The 21,879-nt window shown below is 40.7% G+C and overlaps 1 protein-coding gene across 1 annotated transcript in view; it reads right to left on the bottom strand.

Moving 5' to 3' along the window:
• The window catches only part of LOC127585186 (fibrillin-1-like), a 302,894-nt gene that overhangs the window by 173,792 nt on the left and 107,223 nt on the right, over positions 1-21,879 (bottom strand). Inside the window, exons 10-15 of the mRNA XM_052042412.1 lie at positions 20,055-20,237; positions 19,820-19,957; positions 19,489-19,608; positions 12,499-12,624; positions 9,602-9,724; positions 2,723-2,848 (exon numbers count right to left, since the gene is read on the bottom strand). Coding sequence (XP_051898372.1) covers positions 2,723-2,848; positions 9,602-9,724; positions 12,499-12,624; positions 19,489-19,608; positions 19,820-19,957; positions 20,055-20,237 — 816 coding nt within the window. The remainder of the gene's footprint in view (positions 1-2,722; positions 2,849-9,601; positions 9,725-12,498; positions 12,625-19,488; positions 19,609-19,819; positions 19,958-20,054; positions 20,238-21,879) is intronic.

Here is a 21,879-nt window from a genome sequence, read left to right as displayed (position 1 = left end):
AAGACTTCAGCTCTCAGCAATGTATATGTGCTAACTGTAGCATAAGCTGCTGAGCTAGACAGTTTGCATTCTAAAGATCATGCTAACTTTCTAAATCTAACCTGCAATATCTGATATCTTGCAAGATTAGAATAAAATTCTAGTAGGGATGGCAATTAGGCCCCAAATAGACTCTGAGTGATTGGCAAGTGGGTGAAGGTGAAAAACAACGAAATGAAAAATCTCCAGATGCTAGAATGTTGAAATCAGCAAATGTTGACTCACCAGGTAAGTTAGGAAGGGTGAATGTAAGAGTAGGCTATTATTAGGGTGTAGACTCTTTGTGCGAAAACTTATAGCTGTATTAAAAGGCAATGAAGAGCAGGAAGTAGTCAAGTGATCATGGATATATCAAATAAATATATTGCAAGTTTCAGAAAGTGTAGTGTGAATCTCATTTCAGAGACATATGATGCAGGACAGAATTCAGGAGCTAGGAAATTGTCAGGAGTGTCTGGCGCTATTTAGATGAGGCGGACAGATAGAATCCTGCAGAGCAAGAAGGAGATTAACAACTTTACTAGAGGAGCTAAGTGCTTGTTCCCTTGGATCTCTCTTTAAATATTTAACAGTCCTTCATTTGTTACATTCACACTATGCAGAGAGTGGGATCTGATAGTGCAAAGCAGAGGTTCCACAAAACCTCTAGAGCAGATCTGAGGTCTGGATCGAAAATGGTTGATGGTTGAGAAGTACACACTCATGGAAACTCTCATGGGGGGGGGGGGGGGGGGGGGGGGGGGGAGGGGTGGAATCGAGGGAACAAAAGGAATTTCTGTGGAAGGGTGGAGACCAAGAAACTGACAGTGCCAGTTGAGAGAGGTTGGTGAAGGCTTGTTAACCTTTGCTGATCTGTCTGGAGGACGTGTAAATAGATAGAAATGAATAAGGACAGTGGAGAGGATTAAAAACATCATGAAAATATGTGATTCCAAACACTGCAGTTACTAGAAACCTAAAATAATAAAACAAAATGCTGGAAATAGCCAGCAGGTCAAGCAGCACCTGTGAATTTTGAAAAAACTGAGTTATGTTCCAGGTTGACATCTGTTCATCAGAACTGGACAGTTCTGACATAAGATGGAAAGGCTAGATATCTTAAATTGTTGAGTTCTGTGCTGAGTCCTGAGGGCTTTAATGTGCTGAATCAAAATGTAAAATAGCGTTCCTCAAGCTTACATTGGAAAACCAAGTTCAAAGACAGAGAGATCACATTGGGAGTAGGATGGAGAAATGACAGACCTTGTTCTGAAATATGCCTGTTCTTTTGATTTTGTTTTGGTACTTTTGAAGGTAAGTTTGCAGTGCACATATTACATTAAACTTGTGTTTTCATTACATGTATAACAATACATTTAGACATTCATAGACATTTAGACAAAGGTATAGATTAAGATTCCTGATAGGCAGGTTGCAGAATTCTTTTAGTGCAGCTGAGAAGTCATTTTTTGCCAATAATTCAATCAAAGCTGTTACTTCAAATAATATTTGTAAGTTACTACTTTGTTCTACAGGTGCATGGATACAACCTGGACATAAATTCCACCATTTCTGGAACAGTCGGTTTTACCCACATTGCCCAAATGTTTCTAATGTCCTTCGTTTTGACAGTGATTGCAGGTACCAGTAAATCTTCTGCTGGCAGATAATTTCACAACAATTAGAATGAATTTCTTATCTTACACTTGTGCTGGTGCAGAAGGAGGCCATCTGGCCCATTAGGCCCAGGTCTGCTCTCTGCTGTCGCAATGCTCTGAACCACTGCAACTTATTCTCTCTCAGACATGCACATAAAGTCCCATTTTACCAATAATCTACATTAAGGAGTAATTTACTGTAGGCAGTTAAGATACTACCATGTTGTTTGGAATGTGGGAGGAAACCAAAGTACCTGAAAGAAACCTATGCAGTCATGGAGAGAACATACATACTCGGCACAGATGGCACCCGAGATCAGGATCAAATCTGGATCCTTGGAATTGTGAATGGGAATAATTGGCATTTTGGATATGCCACAAATTCAAATTTCTATGATAGAACTACACTTATCCCGTTCACTCAAGAATTGCATAACTGAAGCCCTACTCTGAAGGTCAAAGTTAGTGGCTGAAACTGGACAAACAGGTACTAAAACAGAAGTGCTGAGAGATTATCTTATGAAAGTATTGTTATCCAAATGGAGAAAATGAATCTGGAGTATTACTTCAAACTGTGAAGTAGGAACAAATTTTAAGCATAGTATTCACAATCTCAACTGTATCTAAAAACAGAGAATAATGTTAACTGTATCTAACAGCAGACAATAATCTGAATATTAACTATTCCAGATAAATAGGTGTTGTATACAAATTCAAATGTATATTGTATGCAATAACAAGTATCAATCTACTAGCATTATTTACAGTTAATGTGTTTTGATATTGCTTTATATTTGATGCCATATGCACCAAACGAAACTACTTGAAAAAGGAAAATTATTTTTGATTCTATAAAGTAGATTCTTAGAAAGTAAAATATAACCACATGGGTTGAAATTTAAATATAACTTAATATGGAAATCATGAACATTTCAGAATGTTGTACATTTGTATATTCGACAGCAGGCAAATTCTATAAATGCTTAGATACTTTATGCTCTTGGTAAAAGCATACTTATTGCATATATTTCAACTAATTGCCATACCAACGCAGACTCGCCCATCAAGTCCAATAGCCAGGCCAGGAGGACATTCACATCTGTAGGAACCATCTGTGTTAACACACCGTCCATTCATGCAAATTCCTGGTGTCTGTGCACACTCATCAATGTCTGTTGAAAAGTAGAGGTACAGTCATTAAGTCAAAGTAAATATTTTATTTCAACAAATTCAGCTAATAAGCATTTTCAGTGTGTTTTGTGTTGGTTTCAGATGGCCACCATCTGCAATATTTTCCTTTCAATGATTCTCCTCCCATTTAAAGATTCTGCAGATCATTTTTGTTCTTTGCTTGTCCCATCAACATCTTCATTTGATTTGTCCTATCATCCCTTCCATCATTTAATGTCTCCTAACTTTCATCCAATTGTAGTTTTTTGTTCTCTACTCTGCCTATCTTTTGCTAGTTCTATTGAAAGATCACTGACCCAAAACACTAACGCCATTCCTCTCTCCAATGTGTGGCTTTACCTGCTGAGTACTTCTAGTGTATGGAAGCATGTTTTCTATAAATTCAGGCTATCAGCAAACCTTCCAAATGATTTACTAGCAACTTGAGTGTTGGAAATTACTGTATGTCAGAGCTTATTACTACTACAATGTATTGGCCTGCCCACAGTATTACTTAGATTAAAAAGATATCTTGCCTTTTTTCTTTAATAACAAGCCTGCTAATATCACTGTTCTTTCATATTAATGATTCTCAATTTGGATAGGATATTATTTCCACCTTGCTGCAAGATTGAATAATTTAACTTCAACTTTAAATAGGCTTTACCCCCCCCCCCCCCCCCAAGAATCACAGTGGTTTACTTGTCCTAACTGAAACTGATAGAAATAATGGGAAAAATGAAAGAAACAATCAGAAATGTTTCTATTATTTGCACTATCAAGGGCTCTTAAGATAATGTGCACAGTGGGAAGCATTCAAAGGAAAGATAACCAGAGTTCAAGGCCAACATGTTCCTGTCAGGATAAAAACTAGGAGTAACATATAGGGAACCCCGGATGTTGAAGGATATTGAGGATTGGATAAAGAGAAAAAGAAAGCATACGACAAGTATAGGGAACTTATGATGGGTAAAGCCTATCAAGAGTATAAAAAGTGTAGGGAGGCACTTGAATGAATGATAGAATCATACCGCATTGGAACAGGCCAGTTGGCCCAACTTGTCCATGCTGACCAGTGGGCACCCTTCTGTATTAATCCCATTGCCCAGCACTTGGCCCATGGCCTTCTGTGTCCAAACGATTCAAGTGCTCATCCAGACACCTCTTACATGTGGATTTGAGGGTCTGCTCTCCCCTCCTCCCCCGCACCTGCCTATCACTGTCTCTTACCTGCATCTACCTATCACCACCTTGTGCCCACCCCACCTCCCCTCTGTCTCTCCTCTTACATGCTGTCAGTGACTCTGCTCCCCAACCCCTCTCTCTCTCCAGTGTGTTCCAGGTACTCCCCCCCTCTCTGGGTGAAGAAGGTCCCCCTCACATCCTCTCTGAATCTCCTCCCCCTCATCCTAAACCTGTGCTCCAATTTCATCTGTTTCTGATATGGGGAGAAGTTTCCTGCAGTCAACCTTCTCTTTTTGTGATTTTTGTGATATTTATAGATGACTTAGATGAGGGGGTAGAAGGCTGGGCTAGTAAGTTTGCGGACGACACTAAGATTGGCGGTGTTGTGGATAGTGTGGAGGGCTGTCGGAGCTTACGGAGGGATATTGATAGGGTGCAGAGCTGGGCTGACAAGTGGCAGATGGAGTTCAATCTGGAGAAGTGTGAGGTGGTACACTTTGGAAGGACAAACTCCAGGGCAGAGTACAAGGTAAATGGCAAGGTACTTGGCAGTGTAGAGGAGCAGAGGGATCTGGGGGTTCATATTCACAGTTCACTGAAAGTTGCCTCACAGGTGGATAGAGCAGTTAAGAAGGCCTATGGGATGTTAGCTTTCATAAATCGTGGGATTGAGTTTAAGAGCCACGAAGTGATGATGCAGCTTTACAAAGCTCTAGTTAGACCATATTTAGAGTACTAGTTCTGGTCGCCGCACTATAGGAAGGATGTGGAGGTGTTGGAGAGGGTGCAGAGGAGATTTACCAGGATGCTGCCTGGATTAGAGTGTATGGAATATGAGCAGAGGCTTAAGGTGCTAGGGCTTTATTCACTGGAAAGGAGGAGGATGAGAGGAGACATGATAGAGGTATATAAAATATTGAAAGGAATAGATAGAGTAGACAGTCAGCGCCTCCTTCCCAGGGCACCAATGCTCAAGACAAGAGGGCATGGCTTTAAGGTTATGGGTGGGAGGTTCAGGGGAGATGTCAGGGGGAGGTTTTTCACCCAGAGAGTGGTTGGTGCATGGAACGCACTGCCTGGGGTGGTGGTGGAGGCAGATACATTGGACAGGTTCAAGAGTTTGTTGGATAGGCATATGGAGGAATGTGAGATAGAGGGATATGCGGGAGGAAAGGGTTAGATAGTGTGAGGGTGGTTTGATGGACAGCACAACATGGTGGGCTGAAGGGCCTGTCTTGTGCTGTATGGTTCTATGGTTTATACCCCTCATCATTTTACACACCTTAGTCACGTTCCCTCATGACCTCCCTCCCGCTCCAGGGAGAATGGATCCAGCCTCTCCAGTCCCTCCTCAGGGCTGAAATGCTCCATCCCAGACAACGTCTCGGTGAATCCCCACCTGCACCCTCCCCAGCGCAAGCACAGCCTTCTCAGAACGTGGAGGCTCAGTCCATGTTAAGTTCAGAGCTCGGTTAATCCCTCGATTAACACAAACTCCGCAGGGTGTCCACCTTCGCCTCCTCTGGGATGCTGGCCTGTGTCCTCAAGCTTCTGCAGATCCTGTGACGCCCCCGCTTCCCCTCCGCACCCCCCCCCCCACTGACCCATGCAGTGTGGCCCACTTCCCACAGACTTCCAACTTGGCCCCTGTGTCTGAGCTTTTATCCTTGATCCAGGCTGGGGCAGCGGGACGACAGACCGAAGACCAGCTGCTAGTCTGCAAGAGGGAATGTGTGTGCACCACTGGCCAACCCCCTTGGTGGGTTAGAGGTCCACCCCCCACCAGTCCCTGTAGCACAGAACGGACCCTGGAGGGGGGAGGGACAGGTCCGCAACCTCCAGCACTTAAAAGGGAAGTTATGAAGGCAAAGGAGGGGCATGAGAAATCACTGGCAGGTGGGATTATGGTAAATCTGAAGGCATTCTATAACTATATTAAGGGCAAAAGAATAACCCAAGGAAAAAGTCAGGCCCATTAGGGACAACAGGGGCAATCTGTGCTTAGAGCCAGAAGGCATGAGTGAGGTCCTTAATGAAATCATTTCATTGGTACTGTATTTCACAAAGGAGACAGATTTGTAGTTAGAGAATTCAGTAAAGGGGTAGGTGAAATGCTAGTGCAGATCTCCATTAACAAAGAGGGAGCACCTGATAACTTGGCAGGCTTAAAGGTGAATAAATCCTTAGGATTGGATGTGGTTCATTCCAGGCTGTTCCAGGAGGCAAGTTAAGAGATTGCTGACACCATGGCTGAGGTTTTTAAATCTTCACTGGACCCATGAGGGACCAGATAACTGGAGGACAGCAAATGTGGAGTCCCTTTTCAAGAAAGGCAGCAAGGAAAAGCCTGGTAACTATAGAGCTGTGAGCTTAACATAAGTGGCAAGGAAGATACTGGAAACAATTCTGAAGGAGAGGAGAGGATTAATCATCACTTGGAAAGGAAGGGGCTAAACAGAGACAGTCAACATAGCGTTGTCAAGAGCTGGTCCTGTCTGACCAATTTGACTAGATTCTTTGAAGAGTTAACAAAGAGTATCAAATAGTGCAGAGCAGTAGATGTGATTTACATGGACTCCAGTAAAGCCTCTAACAAGGTCCCATCTGAGAGACAGGGTCAAAAGGTTAGGGTCCCTGTGATTCAGGGTAAGTTGGCAAACTAGACCCAAAATGGGCTTGGCAATAGGAGACAAAAGGTGATAACAGAGGGTCGCTTTTGTGATTGGATGCATGTGACCCCTGATATTCCACAAAGACCCTTGTTGTTCATAATTTAGGTGAAAGATTGGCGGAGTTGTTGATAGTGTGGAAGATACTCTGAGGCTGCAGAGAGTAATCAATTTTTCAGTGAAATGGGCTGAAAAATGGCAGATGTAGTTTAATTTAGATAAATGTGAAGTGATGCATTTTGGCAGCACTAATGAGGCTAGGATAAACACCAAGAATGGTTGGGTCTTAGGGAGTATTGAAGAACAGAGGGACCTCTCTGCACATCCACTGATCATTGAAGGTGGCAATGCAAGTATTCAACATAGTTAGGAAGGTGTATGTGATATAGGCCTTCATTAGTCAGGGCAATAAATACAGAATTAGGGAGGTTATGCTCCAATATTATAAAACCTTGGTCAGCATGCAGCTCTGGTTGCCAAGTTATAGGAAAGATGTGATAGAACTGGAGAGGGCACAGAGAAGATTCACCAGGATGTTGCCTGGAGCAGGTCAGTTATGAAGAGAGAAGGGAGAAGTTAGGTCCTTTCTCCCTAGAGCGAGGAGAATAAGAAGGTACATGATTGAGGTATATGAAATTATGACTAGAGATGGGGAGACTTCAGGAAACTTTTCTCCACATCAAAGGTAGATAAAACTGGAGGACATTGGCTTAGGGTAAGGGGTAAGAGGTTCCGAGAGGATATCGGGGACCTTCTTTACCCAGACAAATGGTAAGCACCTGGAATGCACTGCCTGAGAGAGTGGTTGAAGCTTGGTTGCTGACAACATTTAAAAAGTGTCTAGATGAACACGTGAATCAGTTAGGCATAGAAGACTATTGATCAAGTGCTGGATGATGGGGTTAATACTGAAGGGCGTCTGCTGGTCGGTGTGGAAGAGTTAGGCTCAATGACCTGTTTCCCTGCTGTATGATTCTATACTTTTTTGGTTGGTTACAACATTTGTAACACAAAGAATAAAAAATCTTGGTATAAAAACATCATGGTTTTGCATAATCATACAGAATTTCTAAGGTTTAAGGGAACTCACTTGCACTATGTTCAGTTCTTTCAGAAATGTCTCCAAACTATTGCATAAGCAGCACTCATGAAGAAGCAATGAAAAATGTCAGTGCTAAGACATTTACAAACAGGAAACTCACTGAAACCACTGTTTCTAAAGCAGTGAAGCAAAGCTGCCATCCATCCTAAATAATCTCTTTAGCAAGAATTTTGTGGATGGCATTGTAAGAAATTGCCTTAAATATATTTTGAGGCTGTACTGCTGCCAGGTTCATGATGAGATTTAATATAGTCAAATAACAAATTTGAAAAATTGGCAGGTTGCAGGATATGGTGACAAATTCTGTCAACTACTCGATCAAAAAGAATAAGTGTTCAGGACTGCATCCCAATTAACTCATTTCTGGTTTGGTTCCCTGATTGATGCCAAAGAGTTGAAAAGTATTGTAAGATTATATAATTTCATTCATGAGTCAACTGTAAATATGTGGCAATCATTCTGAGGCAGAAAGTTGTGGAGTCCCAATCCAGATTTTCAGACAAGATTCTAGGCCTCGTGCAAAACTAAGAGACCATCTCACTGTTTTTATTGCTGACTCTCTGAAACAACATTAAAAACTGCCTGCTCTCTCTGGTGAACACAAAAGATCCTATGGTGCTATTTTAAGGAAGACCAAGAGAATTATTCCTGGATGCCTTCCAACGTAATATCACTTCCCTCCCGCCTCCCCCTCTAACTTCACATTGCTGTTTTCAAATGTGTTATGACAAAATATTTTAATATATAAGTACTTCTAAAGTACTTAATTAGTAATAAAGAGTTCTGAAAGTCCTGGGCTTTATTTTATAACTGCTTTGATTTTCCTAATGACACCAAGATGCCAATAATTCTTTTGCTCACCAAAACAGGAAAAAGCATCCTTTGTGAGAACTTGAGAAAGTGAACGGGGCCTTAGTTTAAAGGTTCAGCTAACAGGTGGCATCTCAGACAGTGTTTTGGTCCTTCTGTATTGCACTGGTATGTCAGTTTAAATTTTTGTGCTTGGTCGCCAGAGTGACAATTGAACCCCTAACATTCTGAACAACTATTGATTGTAAGCAATGAATTGTAATGGTCCCGAAGAATTTAAAACTCCTAAAAACACAACGTCCAGTTACAATATTCAAGATCCAGATGCAAGGTGAATTTATTAAGCAAATATGGCTAAACGAAGAATTGGTTCAAACTATCATCAAACTATCACTGAATAATCTGGACAGCAAGTACCCTTCCCTGATCAACATACTTTACCAAAGTCCCTCATGAGGATTTCAATTAACTAGTCAGCCTTGAACATGAATGTCTGGAAAAAAAATGAGGGACCACAGAAAATGGCAAATGTAGGTCTCTCCATCATAACAAAAACATGTGTCTGTTTTATAATTAATTAGAACCAGCGGCTGCAAAGTGTGCCTGGGGTCAGGTCTTAAAATACATGCTCATATATCCAAAGCTTGGTATCTTCTTGAACAGGGTGGAGGGAGACAAATAGATACTTGAAGTCCTATACCTCCACCCACTGATTTATTTGTATATAGAGCAAACTTGAAATATTATCAGTGGTTGATAATAATGGACTCATTAATCATCATATTACTAAATGATTCTCCTGTGTTCAAAAAAATTAATGGTGTTTTGTGACTAGGACATTTTAAAGCAGTCCCTATGCAATGTACACAGGCTTACAGCTCTCCAGCTGAATTGAGCCATGCAAGTTATAATACTAACTGCTTATGAGTATTTTTCTGGCAACATGCAGTAACGTTTTGGAATTCAGACAACCAGTACAATAAACTTACCAATGCACACCCGTCCATTTGATACTAACTCAAAGCCAGGTTTGCATATGCACTTGAAGCTGCCATCTTCATTGATACACATTCCATTCATGCACATGTTTCTCTGGGAACACTCATCCAGGTCTGAAACATAATATTATAGCAGTAAACAGCACACCTTATTAATATTAACATTTTCTGAGGATTTATTTATTTCCTAATGGACAACTTGATTAACATTTATATCATTGGGGGAGCATCACAACATTATAAAGTTCGGAATAGCTATGGAAAAGGATATAGAACACTCCAAGGAAAAGCAAGTGAATTGGAATCAAAGCTTAGATGGCAACAAGTTTGAACACAGAATATTGAAAGGTCTTTAAGTCAGAGATATTTCAGCTACAGTCTAGGCACATTCCCATGAGGAAGAAAGGTTAGGGAATTAAAGAAGATTTACCTGAGTAACTAAAAAGGTAAAATAAAGCAGAAAAAAACATCACTGATGGAAAATCATTAACACAACTGAAAGTCAGGCTGATCACATAACACTTAAAGGGAATCCTAGAAATAGAAAGTATTTGGTAGGAAATAGTTTCTATTTCCTACCAAATAGGTATTATTCTAAAAACCATGCAAGAATAGAGAAATCTACAGATATTTGTTCATCATTTGTTGAAAGTGATAATGCAGCTTGAGAAAGTGGCTAAAAGCATGTGGGATCTTGGCTTTTACAAATAGAGGCACAGAGTACAAGAGCTAAGAAAATCAATAAAACTGCAGATGTTGGAAATCTGAAATAAAAACAAAATACTGGAAACACAGAAAAGGAGATAGAAGTTTCAGGATGAAATGAGAACTGAGTCAGTTAGAGAGTGAGACACATGCAAAGGAACAAAAAAGCTACAAAATATAGAACTATGGGACATGCCAATTAAGTTGGTCAGAGTGTGCTAATGGAGAGAGAAGAACTGAGCCAATGTCACAGATGGATGACAAAGCAGAGATAGCCTATTCTGGTACAAACAGAGAAGGTGAATGGTCTAAAGTTGTAGAATATGATTTTGAATCTGTAAGGCTGTATCATGCCCAAGTGGAAGATGAGGTACTGTGTCTCAAGTTTACATTGGGCCTCGTACCAGTGCAGGAAGCCATAGACAGAAAGGTTGGATGGAAGTGGGATACAGAATTAATATGTTGCAGGCAACAAGGTGCTCTGAGTTGCCTGTGCAAACTAGCCCACAGGTGATCTGGACAGCAGTCAACCAATCTGCATTTAGTTTCTTCAATGCAGAGGAGACCACACTGTGAGCATCAAATGTAGTGTACTAGATTAAATAAAGTACAAGTAAAGCTGCTTTACTTGGAAGAATGGTTTGGGTCATCGGATGATGGGAAAGGAAGAGGTGGGGTGGAAGGATAGGTGTTGCATTTTCCAAGGTGGCTTGAAGAAGTGCCATAAGAAGGGTTGTGTGACGATACAGAGGAGTGAACCAGGGAGTTATGAAAGGAACAGTTATTTCAAAAAGCTGAAAAAGAGGTTGAGGGGAGACCTGATAGAAGTTTATAAAATTATGAGAGATATAGATAGAGTAGATAGCTGGTATCGTTTTCCCAGGGTCAAAATGTCCAATACTAGAGGGCATGCATTTAAGGTAAGAGGAAAGTTCAAAGGAGAAGTGCAAGACAAGTTTACACAGAGAGTGGTGGGTGCCCGGAATGCATTACCAGGGGTGGTGGTGGAGGCAGAAACCATAGAGGCGTTTAAGAGGCTCTTCGATAGGCACATGAATATGGAGTGAATGGAGGGATATGGACCATGTGCAGGCAGAAGGGATTAGGTGTCATTAGCTTAATAGTTCAGTGCAACATGGTAGGCCGAAGGGCCTGTCCTGTGTTGTACTGTTCTATGTTCTAAGATAGGGAAGATATGTCTGGTTGCGGAATTTTGTTGAACCTGATGGAGGTTGCTAAGAGTGATCTGTTAAACACACAGGATGGTGGGATAGAAGGTGAGGACCAGCGGAATTCTATCCTTGTTTAGTCCAGGGGAGAGAGGGTGAGAACAGAGATGCTGGAAGTAGATGAGAAGTGGTCAAGGGCTCTGTCATTGTGGCAGGTAAGAAGCATTGATTCAAGAGGAAAGAAGACATTTCAGAGGCATGTGGGGAAAGACCCATTACTGGAGCAAATACGATGGAGACAAATGAACCAGGAGAATGGAAAGTAGTCCTTGCTGGAGACGGTGGGAGGAAGTATAGTGAAGATGGCTGTGGAAGTCTCCAGGCTTATAATGGATGTTTATCACCCTTCTATCCCATGAGATGGAGACAGAGAGATCCAGAAAGGGAAGAGTTAGAGATGGACTATGCGAACATGAGAACAGGATGGAAACTGGCAGCAAAAGTGATAAAATATTTTTATTTCGTATGAGTATAGGAAGCAGAACCAATCCATTTGTTAATGTACTGGATAGAGTTGAGAGAGGAGGCATGAGGAAGATGGAAACAAAGATTCTTCCATGTGCAGACAAGTGTAGCTTGAGCCCATGTGAGTTCCCAGAGCTGCACCTTTGCTGTAGAGTTGAAGGAGAAGTTGTGCAATGTGAGAATGATTTCAGCCAAGCAAATGAGTATTTGGTGGAAAGCCACGGGAGGAATGAACGAACAGGATTGCTTTTATATAGACATGGTGTAGACTCAAATGAAAAGCCTTCTTCCATTCTGTAACCATGCTGTGATACTGGGATGTTATATGATTAATATTATCTCATACTGACATTAAACATTTAAAGATTAAAATGCTTTCATTTACTCAATAGCTCCAAAAAGTTACTAGCTTACAAAAATCCATAATAAAGTTCAATTAGCAAATTATTTTTATTCATGTGATTTGATGCACATTTATATGCTACATACCCATGCAATTTTTCCCATCTGCTGTCAGTTGAAATCCAGCATTACAAATACAGTGGAAACTGCCTTCTGTGTTCACACAACGACCGTTATTACATATCTGACCATTCTGAACACATTCATCAATATCTGAAAAATAACAAAATCCACTTATATGAATCACAGAAACAAATATCTTACTGCATTATAAGCAGGACTGATATAGAGCAACTATAAAATTCTGTTAAATGTAATTTCAACTATTGTGTACATCTAACCAATGTTTTAAAAGTATTTAACAATGGCATTGCTAATGGATACTAACCAAACTGTTATGAACACAACATAAAATTTGACTTTTTTTTAGGTCATCCACGTGTATGATGTGCTCTTGCTCAGATATGACCAGTGTTATTCAACGGTGTGCAATATATGTCTGGATATAATTTCTGCAATTTTCATTCACACTTGCATGGCTGATGCACTAGAAGGATTTTACATGTGAAAAGTCCATGGAGTCTGGCACAGAAACCAGCTTGAAGTGAATTCATCTTAAATAAAACAAAACTTAGCCTCGTGGTAGTTTTCTTCTTAGGCCCAATCCCCGGTCCCATAGAACACAGAACAGTGAAGCACAGGAACAGGCCCTTCAGCCCATGATGTGCCAAACCAATTAAACTAGTAATTAAATGCCTAACTAAACTAATCACTTCTGCCTACACAGTGTCCATATCCCTTCATTCTCTGCTCATTCATATGCCTATGTACATGCCCTCTAGTATTAGACATTTCAATGCTGGGAAAAAGATACCAGCTGGCTACTCTATCTACGCCTTTCATAATCTTATAAACTTCGATCAGGTCTCCCCTCAACCTCCACTGCTCCAGAGAAAACAACCTAAGTTTGTCCAACCTCTCCTGTAGCATATCCAGGCAGAATCCTGGTAAACCTCTTCTGTACCCTCCCCAAAGCCTGCCCACAGCCTTCATATAATGGAGCAACCAGAAATGAATTCAATACTCCAGAATCAGCCTAATCAGAGTTTTATAAAGCTGCAACATAATTTCTTGACTCTTGAACTCAGTGCCTCGACAAGTAAAGGCAAGCATGCCATACACCTTTTTTACCACCTTATCAACCTGTGCAGCCACTTTCAGAGAGCTATGGACTTGGAACCCAGAATCCCTCTCTACATCAACACTGTTAAGGGTCCTGCCATTAACTGTGTACTGTCCCTTTACATTCGATCTCCCAAAGTGAAAAACATCACATATGGCCAGATTAAACTCCATCTGCCATTTCTCTGCCCATATCTGCAACTGATCTATATCCCGCTGTATCCTTTGGCAATCTTCTACACTATCCACCACGCCACCAATCTTAAGATATCTTTATTAGTCACTTGTGCATCGAAACACACAGTGAAATGCATCTTTTTGCTTAGAGTGTTCTGGGGGAAGCCTGCAAGTGTCGCCACGCTTCCGGCGCCAACGTAGCATGCCCACAACTCCCTAACCCCTACGTCTTTGGAACGTGGGAGGAAACCGGAGCACCCGGAGAAAACCCACACAGACATGGGGAGAATGTACAAACTCCTTACAGACGTTGGCCGGAATTGAACCTAGGTCACTGGCACTGTAATAGTGTTACGCTAACTGCTACACGTCTGCGAACTTACTAAGCCACTCAACCATGTTTTCATCCAAGACGTTGAAACACAACACAATTAGCAAAGGTCCCAGTATGGGTGCCTGCCGAAGAACACTAGTCACAAACCTCCAGCCAGAATAAGTACCATTGACCATTACCCTCTGTCTTCTATGGGCAAACCAATTCTGAATCTAAACAGCCAAGTAGCCATGGATCCCATGCACCTTAAGCTTCTGAATGAGCCTACCATGAGGGATCTTGTTAAATGCCTTACTAAACCATCCCCACCTTTATGATGCCCCAATCTGCCGGGGTCTCAATCTCCATTCCAGTTGGCATCTTCCTATCCCGACCCTGTTCCTGGTCTCTTTCGCCTACATGATAGCCCACACCTGCCATCTACTCATTGACATGGCAGGCACTGCATGTTTAATCTCACCTTTCTAAGCAAAGAATTTCTAAGCCAATCGTCTACTCAGTCTTTCCACCGAAACAAAATCTTTCTTCTACTGAGATGATTTTAATAATTATTAAATTGAATAATCATGACCCTTTTCAGATCACAGAGATTTATCTATTTCATTACAGAAATCCTCTCTGTTCACCTAGCCACACTGACTGTTTGTTCCAAACCCTTCGTTAAAGAAATGCCTAATTATTTGAGTTTCCCCATCTTGAATATGTGTCACTGTTCTAGAATTCTGGATCTGGAAATTAATGTTTCCAAATTAATGGTCTATCCACCTGTGCTCACTATCTCTTTTTGTTTAAATCCCTCTTGGTTTCATTTTCTTTGGAAAAGAAATAATTAGAAATTTTAGGCATCAATATTAAAGTCATAGAGTCTTACAGCATTTTTGTCCACCATGTCCATGCCAGCTATCAGTTACCTACCTATATTACTTCCATTTTCCAGTACTGGCCCATAGCCTTCTATGCCATGGTGTTTCGGGTGCTCATCTAAATACTCTTAAATGTTGTGAGAATGACTGTTTCCATCACCAACCTCTTCCCCCCACCCAGGTAATCTTTTCCAGATTTCAATCACCATCCAGATGAAAAGATTCTTTCTTAAACCCTCTCACCCTAACCTTAAACCTATACACTCTAGTTATAGACACTTTGCTATAACAAGTTTTTCACTCTCTGCCCTATCTATGCCCCTCATAATTTTGTATACCTCATTTGGAATCCCTCCCTCAGCCTTCTGCACCAAGGAAAGCAGATTCAGCCTATCCAGCCTCTTCTCGTAGCTGAACTGCTCCAACCTGGTTCATGATTGCACCTGTTCTTGTGCAATCATGTTCTTCCTATACTGTGGCAACCAGATCTGCACACAGTACTCTTGATGTGGCCTAATTAATATTTTTTATAAATGTACAGTAACTTCCCTGCTCTTATATTCTATACCTCACCTACTGAAAGCATGCCTTCTTAACCGCCTAATCCGCCTGTGCTCTGCCTTCAGGGATCCTTGAACATGTGCACCAAGGTCTCTCTTTCCTTAGTACTTCATTGGGTCTTCCCATTCATAAGGACATATATCCTGTCCTATTAATCCTCCCAAAATGTATTATCAACTCACATTTCTCAGGATTAAATTTCATCTGCCATTGCTCCATCCATCTTACCAACTCAGCAATAACATTCTGTAGCTGAAGACTACTCTCCACACCATCAACCAATAATTCAAGTCATCTGCCAACTTAGTAATCATACTCTGTACAAGCACACCCAGATTGTTAATAGTTAAGGTCCCTGCTCTGATCTCTGAAGTACTACATTTGGCACAGGCGTCCAATCGCAAAAACAATCCTTACCCATCACCCGTTGTTTCTTATCACCAGACAATTTTGGATACAATTTACCAAGTTGGATTGGAATCCATGAGCTTTCACTTTTTGAACTAGTCTCCCACATGGGACTTAATTAAAGGCCTTACTGATATCCATGTATAGTACACTTAGTTACTTCTTCAAAAAATTCAATCAAATTAGTCAGACAGGATCTCCCTCTAATAAAGCCATACTGACTAGAATTGATTAATCCCTAATGTTTCTGAGCGCATATTAATCTTTTTCCTCAGTATTTTTTCCAATAATTTCCCTACCTTAATATTAGACTCACTAACCTGTAATTAATTACCTGACTTAACTCTGCCGTTTGTTCTGCAAGATTCAATTCAAGATTGGCTTTATTGTGTTTCAGAAAATGGGGAAGACTACTTAAAATAGGTTTCAGTCCCTTTTGCATATCTAACATCTGATTAAAGATCCTTAGTGGCAAGCAGGCTAATCCGAATAGACCAGGCTACAAGTCAGCATCATTAACTTTTACAGGATATGGACATGAAATTTGCAGCAGCCACCACTGAAAAGATGAGTAACGTACTCTAAATTTCTTTGGAGACTGTTCCTCCGCATCCATAATACTTTATGGCCACTGAATATAATAATCTGCCCCATATTCCACTTCTGGTCCTTGGAGAATTTGTTCCTAGTTTTAAGGAGGACAACACAGACAAACCAGGCCAGTGAGCCTTACATCAGCGATAGGGCAATTACTGGAAAAAATTTTAAGGGATAGGATCATCGCATCTGGGTCATGTCTTACAAACTTGATTTGAGTTTTTTGAAGAAGTGACAAAGAGGATTGATAAGGGTAGGGTAGTGGATGTTGTATCCCTGAATTTTAGTAAAACTTTTGACAAGGTCCCTCATGGTAGGCTGATCCAGAAGATTAAGGTATATGGGACCCAAGGAGACTTGGTAGATTGGATTCAAAATTGGCTTGGCCAAAGAAGACAGAGGATAGTAGTGGAGGGGTGTTATCCTGACTGGAGCTCTTTGAGTAATCATGTTCCGCAAGGATCAGTGCTGGGATCTCTGTCGTTTGTAATATATATAAATGATTTGAATGAAAATGTAGGTGGTCTGATTAGTAAGTTTGCAGATGAAACAAAAATTGGTGGAAGTTTGTGGAGAGTGAAGAGGGTTGTCAAAGAATTCAGCAGCATATAGACCAATTGGAAATATGTGCAAAAAATGGCAGATGGAGTTTAATCTGGGTAAATATGAGGTGTTGCGCTTTTGGGGGTCAAATGTAAGAGAAAAGTATATAATAAACTGCAGGACATTTATTAGCACTGATGTACAGAACGATCTTGGGGTTCAAGTCCATTGCTCCCTGAAAGTAGCAAAAGAAGTAGATAGGGTGGTAAAGAAGGTGTGCAGCATACTTACCTTCATTGGTTGCGGTGTTGAGTATAAATGTTGGGAAGTCATGTTGCAGCTGTATAAAACTTTGGTTAGGCCACATTTAGAGTATTGTGTGCAGTTCTGGTCGCTGCATCACAGGAAAGATTGGAGGCTTTAGAAGGGGTGCAGAAGAGATTCACGTAGATGTTGCCTGGATTGAAGAGGATTTGCTACAAAGAGAGGTTGGACAAACTGAGATTGTTTTCTCTGGAGTACCATTGTTTTCTCGGGGTGAGCTGATGAAAGTACCTAAAATAATGAGAGGCATAGATAGGGTTGATAGTCAGACTCCTCTTCCCAGGGTGGAAATGCCAAATATTAGAGGGCATAGCTTTAAAATGAGAGGGAGAGAGGTTAAATGAGATTTACAAGGCAGGTTTTTTTTACACAGAGAGTGGTAGGTGAGTGGAATGCGCTGCCTGGTGAAGTTGTGGAAGCATATATGACAGCAACATTTAAAAAGCATTTAGACAGGAACATGAAGAGGCAGGGAACAGAGTGATAGGCCATGTTCAGGCAGATGGGATTATTTTGGTTTGGTATCATGGTCAGCACAGACATTGTTGGCCAAAGGGCCTTTTCCTGTGCTGCACTGTTCTATGTGGGGTGGGATCCTAAGCAGCAGGGAGACAAATAAGAGGCTGGAAAGTGATACATAAGTCAGCAACAGCAAGTTGAATAGGCAAGACAGGAAGGACCACGGCAGGGAGTAAAGAAAGTGTGGGATTACATTTCATTTATTCCCAATGCAGGAGCTTGAACAGATAAGGTGGCTGAACTCAGGGCATGGATAGCTATATGGGACTGGGATATTATAGCCATTATGGAAACATGGCTAAAGGAGGATTGCATTGATTGAGTTTTTTGATGAAGTCAAGAAGATCGATGAGGGCAGGGTGGTCTATACGGACTTCAGTAAGGCCTTTGGTGAGGTTTCACATGGTAAGCTACTCTGGAAGGTTAGATCGCATGGAATCCAGGGAGAGCTGGCTAATTGGATACACACTGGCTTGATGGCAGGAAGCAGAGGGTGATGGTGGAAGGTTGTTTCTCAAACTGGAAGCCCGTGACTAACGGTGTGCCTCAGGGGCCCATTGTTATTTGTCATTGATATCAATGGTTTGGATGAAAATGTACAAGACATGGCTAGTAAGTCTGCAGATGAACCTGAATCAGGAGGTTTCGTTGACAGTGAGGAAGATTATCAAAAATTACACAGGTATCTTGATCAGCCAGATAAGTGGGCAAGGAATGGCAAATGGAGTTTAATTCAAATAAGTGCAAAGATATGTAACTGCACTCAGAACAGGCATTCATTCATTCATCCAGCATACAAAACTGTAATGTTTACAAATATATTTGAAATAGGCTACTAATGATTACAAATAAAAGATGTTTAATTGGTGGCAATATAAGAATGCAAGTCCCTGGAAAAGTCCTCATCATAATTCAACAACTCTCCACTATGAATTCTGGCTCCGTTCTAAGACTGGCCATGCTAGCCTATGTTCAAAAGTCTCTCTCCAAGGTCATGTGGACAGTATGTCCTGATCCATGGAAGAATTCAACAATCTCTTGAATGTACTCAGAACAACCCATAATAAATCCAAAAAGGAATCCAGGAGAAACTTTTTAGCTGGAGTGGTTGGAATCTTGCTTGCTATCTGGAATTTATGGCATAGTAGGAGACCATCCAGCCTATCATATGCACACTAACTAAAAATGTTACTTAAAATAATCTCTTTCTAATTCTCAGTCTGTGGCTTTGTAGATTATGGCACTTCCAGTGCTTAACGAGCAACTTATTAGAGAGAATGGTTAAGAAAAATAGCACCGTTTGAGTGGAAATTAGATAAATACATGAGGAAAAACAGAATAAAAGATATGAAAGTTAATTCAAGGAGGATGCGAGAAAGCTAATGCGGTATGTAAAACCACTTTCACAGGCCAGTTGAGTCAAATGGTTTGTTTTGTAAAGTAAATTCCACTTAATGATGGCCATGCATGAAATATTGGAAAATACCAGTATCTTTCAAAATAAAAACTTTGCAATTTCAGCATTAAAATCAAAATGGGATACTAATAATTATGTAAAGTATAACATACCCACACAAGTAATTTTAGTTGCAGTGCTCTGAAAGCCAGAATGACAGCGGCAAAAGTAAGAGCCTTGTGTGTTCACGCAGTCTCCGTGCGTACAGGGATTGCTAATACACTCATCCACATCTGTTTAGAACAAAATGTTACAGTTATACTGAACTGTTTTAACTTTTGAACATCAACAAGATGATAGTTCAGAAGTGAAATGTTTAAAAATGTAACAATATACACCAGACCGCACGTAAGCACTTTTCTATCTAAAAAGAGTTAATAAAAGACAGTCAACATCACATTGGGATTAACATTAACATATCCAACAGAGTTGTTTGAATCATACCACTACATTCTCCTCTTGGATCAAGTTTATAGCCCATGTAGCATTCGCAACGATAACTGGGCCCTGGGAGGGAAATGCAGCGTCCATGGAAGCAGAGATTTCCAATATACTGGCAGTAATCAGTAATATTCAGTAGTCCTGTCACATAAATATTCAAAATATTCAAATGAAGTAAGGTTTATACATAAAAAATATTTGAATAGTCTTACTAATAATAATAGTAACATCAGCTAACCGTAATGAGGTCTAGGTAGAGGTCCAGGTGGAGGTCCAGGTGGAGGTTCAGGACGAGGTCCAGGATGAGGTCCAGGATAAGGTTCAGGACGAGGTCTAGGTTGAGGTTCAGGCTCACCATTAGGCACAGGTCTAGGTCTACCACCATCCCAAGGTATCTCAATGCACAATTTGATATATTCATCTGAAAGTGCACAAGTGAAGTTATGGTCATTATATTTACATGAATAACAGAAAAGAGTAAACTTTTTCACTGACTTTATATTGACTTGATTTTTTAAAAAATATATTGAATATACAAGTATGTCACCAATGAAACAGCATCCATAATTCCTTACATAGCCTTCCAAAGTAACTGAGGAAAGTTTAAAGATATTTTACAGTAGTTTTGCAAGGCAACTCTATGACCCCTGGTCACTGGTGAAGAGCAGTGTTAGAGCAGTTACCCATTCAGGAAAAAATTCTAAGGTGCTTTGCATAGACTGATACTTTTTATCAACATCAAAATAGCAACAGCATTTTTAGGTGTCTTGCATTGAAGTACAAAAAGAGGAATATTGTTCTGGTCATTGTAAACTAAAACTAATGTTGACATTAGTACTGGAAGAATATTTAACTAGGCTTGTGTGGCATTCTGCTCACTAAGAATTACAAGACTTCATGCAGAAACATGAGACATATCCAAGAAGGTATTCTTTCAGTTTTTAATATTTCCAATTAATTACAATTACATCTTGATTAAACCAAGCCAAGAGAAATCTGCACAAATATTCTATCAGTACTTCCTAGCTGTGGTATGTAGATCTCGGGGGGGGGGGGGGGGGGGGGGGGGGGGGGGGGGGGGGGGGGGGGGGGGGGGGGGGGGGGGGGGGGGGGGAGGGGGGGACATAGGACATCTCAGGGGTTACTTGGGGGAAATAAGGTAATGGAGAATTTAATTTTCATCAATGCAGAAAGCATTATATATCTAGTGTACTTTTAATTAAGATTTATAGTAATGTTCTAATTCCAGAAGAGCAAAATGGCATCTTGGCAGTTTAAAGTCTGCAGCTCATTTCCTCTGTGGTTCCTCTCATTTGTTTCGTGCCTTGGGACAGGGATAAAGACAGGTGCTTGCCCTGCCTCCTGAAATATCTGTGTGAGGTGTAATTTCCTCTCCATGATTAACTGCTCTATTACTGAACTTCATTGACCAAAGATGGAGCTGCTTTCCAGCACAACTGTAAAATAAATTGCCCTTGATTCTTCCTCAGTTACAATGGATGTAATTCACATTGTACAAGTATTCTGTCCACAGAACTCAGACTGCAATTTAAACTTGCATTTGAGTTAGAGCCAATGCACCAGAATCACTAAACTCACACCTGTAATAAAAATGTATTTATTAAGTTACTTTAAATGTTAAGTAAAAGTGGTATTTTTCCTCAATCTAAAATCATTTTAATGCTTTTCCAGATACACTGGGGGCTTTGGCCTGGGAAAAGATATTTACTTGCTTGCCCTCTTCACGTTGCTACCATTGGGGAGGAGGTACAGGAGCCTGAAGACCCACACTCAACGTTTCAAGAACAGCTTCTTCCCCTCCACCATCAGATTTCTGAACGGTCCATGAACCCATGAACACTACTTTGTTATTCCTCTTTTACACGATTTATTTATTTTGTTACTAATAGTAATTTTTATGTTTTGCACTGTAGTGCTGCCGCAGAACAACAAATTTCACGACATATGTCAGTGATAATAAACCTGATTCTGATTCTGCTTATCCTTCTGATGAATTTGGAGGATTTTGTGGAAACAACATTCTTGGTATCCTTCCAGTGCCT

Source organism: Pristis pectinata, chromosome 32 (genome assembly GCF_009764475.1).
Source record: "Pristis pectinata isolate sPriPec2 chromosome 32, sPriPec2.1.pri, whole genome shotgun sequence".
NCBI lineage: Eukaryota > Metazoa > Chordata > Chondrichthyes > Rhinopristiformes > Pristidae > Pristis > Pristis pectinata.
Note: the sequence above shows the minus strand (reverse complement) of the source record. Positions and strands in the feature narration are given on the sequence as shown.